The sequence below is a fragment of the Glycine max genome, chromosome 14 (assembly GCF_000004515.6).
Source record: "Glycine max cultivar Williams 82 chromosome 14, Glycine_max_v4.0, whole genome shotgun sequence".
NCBI classification, from domain to species: Eukaryota; Viridiplantae; Streptophyta; class Magnoliopsida; order Fabales; family Fabaceae; genus Glycine; species Glycine max.
Window position 1 is genome coordinate 12,272,668 of NC_038250.2, and position 5,199 is coordinate 12,277,866.

The 5,199-nt window shown below is 35.2% G+C and overlaps 1 protein-coding gene across 4 annotated transcripts; it reads right to left on the reverse strand.

The window, feature by feature from the left end:
• Positions 1-909: 909 nt before the first annotated feature.
• LOC100806347 (ubiquitin C-terminal hydrolase 22) lies at positions 910-4,998 on the reverse strand. 4 transcript variants are annotated; one of them, XR_001384702.3, is made up of 5 exons: positions 3,599-4,939; positions 2,775-2,893; positions 1,644-2,440; positions 1,449-1,546; positions 910-1,310 (listed from the first exon to the last, which is right to left on the reverse strand). XR_001384702.3 is itself a non-coding variant. In XM_006596009.4 (4 exons), the coding sequence occupies exons 1-3, from the start codon at positions 4,366-4,368 to the stop codon at positions 1,665-1,667; spliced, it is 1,665 nt and encodes a 554-aa protein (XP_006596072.1). In that variant the 5' UTR covers positions 4,369-4,939; the 3' UTR covers positions 910-1,546; positions 1,644-1,664. The 4 variants fall into 4 exon arrangements, 2 of the variants coding, with proteins under 2 accessions (XP_006596072.1, XP_040865326.1); XR_005888527.1 differs by having other exon boundaries at positions 1,449-2,440; positions 3,599-4,938; XM_006596009.4 differs by having other exon boundaries at positions 910-1,546.
• Positions 4,999-5,199: the final 201 nt, after the last annotated feature.

Here is a 5,199-nt window from a genome sequence, read left to right on the forward strand (position 1 = left end):
AATATTTTTTCTTATTTAGTGCCTTGGTTACTTTGATATAATTAGAAAATTTGCATGAATTCTATATTCAAATTTTATTGTCGTCGATGTACACAAAAATAAACAAGGAATTGGATTACCTGCTGTGACACATTCGAATTTTTATTTTCGTCATTGTACACATTTGAATGAAAATTGGATAATTTACATTTCAAATATATATTTTTTAAGTTAAATTTATGTAGATAAAATAAAAATTGTTTATTTTCATTCTATAGTTGTGATTAGCCTGATGTATGAATACGAGAATTCTCTAATCTTGTTTGAGTCAGGCTTTAGATCACAAATCTACTTTTTGAGCGTTCAACATAGTTGTATATCTTTCGTCAATATAGAATAACTCTACACTATTCAAATATATATTTTTTAAGTTAAATTTATGTAGATAAAATATAAATTTTTTATTTTTCATTCAATAGTTGTGATTAGCCTTATGTACGAATACAAGAATTCTCTAATCTCAAATTTACTTTTTGAGCATTCAACATAGTTGTATATCTTTTGTCAATATAGAATAACTCTACACCATTTGATTCACCCACTCAACAATATTACTAATTATTGCTACTTATGTAGGCTTGCTTAGTCTATAGAATATTTGTAGTAGTTGCTACTTTTATAGCTTAAAACTTGGGATCCTGTTTAGCACGGCTTTTTTCATGTCCTAAAACCCCATGTTTGTTTTTTGGTCCATATCCTAAAACCCATCCAAAGATCTATGTTCTCAAAATATGTATAAACATAGGTGGAAGATTAAATGCGAGTCAGAAATAGTGAAATCCATTTTTCACCCTTTGATTCCAAATTATCTTGCATGTTTGAATTTCAATATATCTATACAGTGACATCATGTCATCCTATTATGAATGATTGACTTCAATATCAGATATTTATTAATCACATAGCAGCATTTTCACTCAACCAGCAAACATAACTTAAAAGTTAGAGCGATAATATTTCTCACATCATCTTTAAAAGAATAAACTTGCCTTCAACAAAACCCTTGTCTATTGTGCACCAAAGAAGCAACCCATTTAAGTAATCTGCACTCTCAATAAAAGACAGACATAATGCAATGTGCACATTGGACTAGGAGTATTATTACAATGTCCTTGTTAGACACAGGAATCGGAGACAGTCATCCACACAATCACCTTTTTGCCCTTAACTTTCTTTTTCTCCACGCTTCACTTGGTGGAGACAGAAGAGTAATAATGGTTGTTGAACAACTTTGGTTAGCATCAGTTGAAAAGGGTTATGTACACGACTACCTGCAATTAAAGAATCTGAGTAAGCATGTTGTGAAATTTTTTGAAGGAGTCGAGTCACTTCTGGCTCCTTGTTCTTTGTTTCAATGCTGCCTATGACATAACCACATGCAAATATTCAATTAGAATCAAATTAGCAACCTGGCTTCTCATTCTCATATCCGGGTTTTAGCAGTCTGAACCTTTAAGATGCATATTGCAAATCAATTTTGTTAACTGTGAACTGTGATTCTCCAAACCTGAGGGAAAATCAGAAGAAAATAAATTCCCTCGCCGAGCATTAAGCTTGTTTTCAATGGCTACAGAAAACACACATTATAATCCACTTGTACTCACTTTACAATATAATCCTCTTTTCTAGCAACATCCAGCAATAGGAAGAAATAGGTCTCTTCCAGGGGAATTTGGCACGTGACTCAGGTCTTCATTTGCTTTATTGTGCAGAGTTTTTTGCACATAAAAAATCATGTAACACTGTGAAGCTCTGACTGTAGCCTCATCAACCACAGTTATCCAAGCATCATTGCATCTGTACCATTGATTCCTTACACGCACAAAAGAAACATAATGGCCAGACTCGAGTGTCCCCGAATGTGTCACCACTGCAAAAATCTCGAACTCAGAAAACATATCTGATTGATCACCCCCAAAAGTAAAATTTCTATTCCCATATCTGGCTCTGAGGATTGAGGAGGACAGATATGGAGTCATGTCTAAGGAAAATGGGAAGTGTAGGTAGCGATCTATTTTTCTTGAACACTTTTTAACAAAAGAGTGCTCAAATCGTTTTACATGCAAACTAAGTACTAATGGGAGCTTCCTAATTGACATTTGCTTCAACGAGTCCTGCCTTTCCCGACAATTCTGGCAGTAAAGTTTCTGGTCTGACCCCAACTTCTCTGGTCTTGTGAACAAATCTAAACAACCCGAAAGTGTAGACATACTGCCATCCTCATTTTGTTTGGTAAGTTTTTTACCCTTTTCAGTTGAAGAGACATCGGTATCCAAGTTAAGTGAAATGTCCACACAAGGGTCATAGGTTGTTGAGGTGAATCCACAGGCCATACAGGTAACATCTGATCTCAATAACCCATAGAACACCTTATGAGCAATGCATTGACAGTCTCCATTACCTGTATACAACAAACATCATGCATTTGAGTACAACATAACAACTGAGCAATGTGACAAGACTACATTTTCTAAGAGAAAAAGTAGATATATACACACAACGTTTCCCAGACAGCAAAAAATTCAGAATGAATAATTTGGCGTCAAAGTTGTTCATGTGTTCACAGACTGAACCTCCCAGCCAGTTAAATCATCTCTTTTTAATTATTATTATTATTATTATTATTTTAGATAACGTGCATCATTATGGAAAAGCTACAATTATAATACAAAGTAGCATTGTGCATATAGGACAACAAAGTTGTAGGGAAACACCAAATCTCAGCATTTAATTACCTTTGCTTCCATTCCTTGTTTTGCCCTCTTTCTCATGGATAGCATCTAACATCGAAATGAAAAACTCGTGAGCATCCTGCTGCTCATAACATGCTAAATTTGCTGAATGCTGCCACCAGCTTGAAACAAAAACAAAAAGTTTCACCATTCAAAAAGAAACAAGAATTTGAGCACCAAAGCAACACAACAGGTCCAAATCCAAAATCATAAAAGATTTTGGTTTCAATTGGCATTGCTCCAGCTAACTTGCAACTATATTCATACAAACAGATTATCAACTACAAACTTATCATGAAAACCAACAAGTTAAAGCCAACAGACAGCATATGTGCTAAAAAAACATGCATGCTTAAGTCACAGAAACCTTCACTAGAGAACATGCCACTTTTGTTACTTCAGTTAGACCAAATCCCATGTTTTCATAACAATTGACCAGCTCATGGAATCAATGAATTTCCTCTTTTCTGAAACTTATTCAAACAAATTCATCTCCAGCTGGTTGACTATCAGAAAACTCAACAACAACAACAAAAAGCCTTAACCCACTAAACGAGGTCCGCTACATGGATCACCTGATGCCATTGCATTTTATCAAAGATACGATTCTGTATTCACCATGAAATATATCTCATAACAACTATCAGAGAACTCGAAAACAAGTAATTCACAAATGAACCAATTTTTCTTAGTCAGTAGCATTTAAAAGTGCCATAAAAGCATACTGACTCAGATCGTTAGATCCCTATGATAAATGCCAGCCACTATTTTCATTACACAAAATCTAAAATGCAAGAGTATGAGTATGACAGAGAGCAGTATCAGACCTGTAGAGAAACTGAGCAGGACTATACGGACTTCGATCCCCCGAATACACTGCCGAAAAAATAGCATTGACATCACAAAGCAAACAACACATCAGATCCGTGGCTCTTCTATGATGACAAGCTTCCAAACGTTGTCCACCACTCAGGAAATAGTCTCTGAAAGGAGGTGCATGTAGCAACACTTGCAACACAGAATTCATGTAGCACGTGCTACCAAGATTGTTCAACCCCCTCAACCCCAAAGGATAACACGATTTTCCCCTCAGATCTTTGGTGGAAACTCTGCACTTAGATTTCTGCAAATCCAATCCAACAATCCCAGAAACCAATCTCCTCCTCTTGATCAATCTCTGGCCAATGCTTTCATTCCCAGTGGCACCACCTGCCACCCCCATTGAGTGCTTAGACATCACAACTTGGTCAAAATCAGGGTCATACAATTGATCACGGCACACTCCACAATAAAGTTCAGTCCTTTCAATGTCTACAAATACAGCATGACCAGATTCAGATTGAGGGTGCAAAAGGGTGTGATCCAAACATGAAAATGAAGAACAAATCAGGCATAGATAGAACCTCCCTTCACACCCATTACAGAAACCGCATCTGGGTACCTTTGTGTTGGGTTTCTTCACACTGGTTTTCCCAATTGGAGAGGTCACGAGGAGCTTTTGGATGGCTTTGTAGCCATTGAAGCCATGCTTGAGCTTGTACTCAGCAAGGTGCTGGCAGGGTTCTGGGTTTGTGTATGAAGGGTTTCTTGGCAACATAACGGTGGTGATGGGATTTCAAAGAAGGTTAAACTTCAATGTTTGAAAACAAAATTGAAAAAAAAAAATATTGATTGTTAACGAAACTGAAGGTGGTAATTAATGGTGTCGTTAAGAATGATGTGATCGAAAAAGAATGAATGAAGATCAAAGAACAAAGACTAGAACGATTGAAAACGTGAAAAGAAGTGGACACTTATTGGTTTTGTCGAGAGAAGAAGACGATGATCATGATTCATGAAATAATAACAAAAACTAAAATGAAATAAAATTACGAAAACACGCTTCCATCAATTAGATAGATGCTTGCTTTTAGAGTCTGACCCCGAAGAGAAGACCCAGCAGAAATTGTGTTGTTTGTGAGCTTTTGCGTTTACTATTGAAAAGAAAGAAAGAAAAAAAGAATAGAGAAAAGAAACCGACTCAGTAGCGTATTGAGTCATTGGTCATATAGTATAATCTAAGATATAAGAAGATTATAATAATAGTAACATTGCAAGTAATGTAATAATACAAAAAGAAAAGTATAATGAATTTGGATCAAGAATCAAGATGGGTGTTAGCCATAAGCATGCCGTTAAAACCAACCACGGTCGCAACTCACAAGTATTAGCTATTCACACGACTGAAATCAGCATGTCTCTTTTTATCAAAGAATACTTATATTTACATGTGTGGACAAAATTTAGTCATTGCTTTTAATAAGAGTTATTTCTTATCAATACGGTTTAAAAAAAAGCATCACACTAAATTCATGTAATAATAATATTAAGTTATTAATTAATTGTATTAAATATAAATCTTAAATATATAATTGTATTGTATTAATAT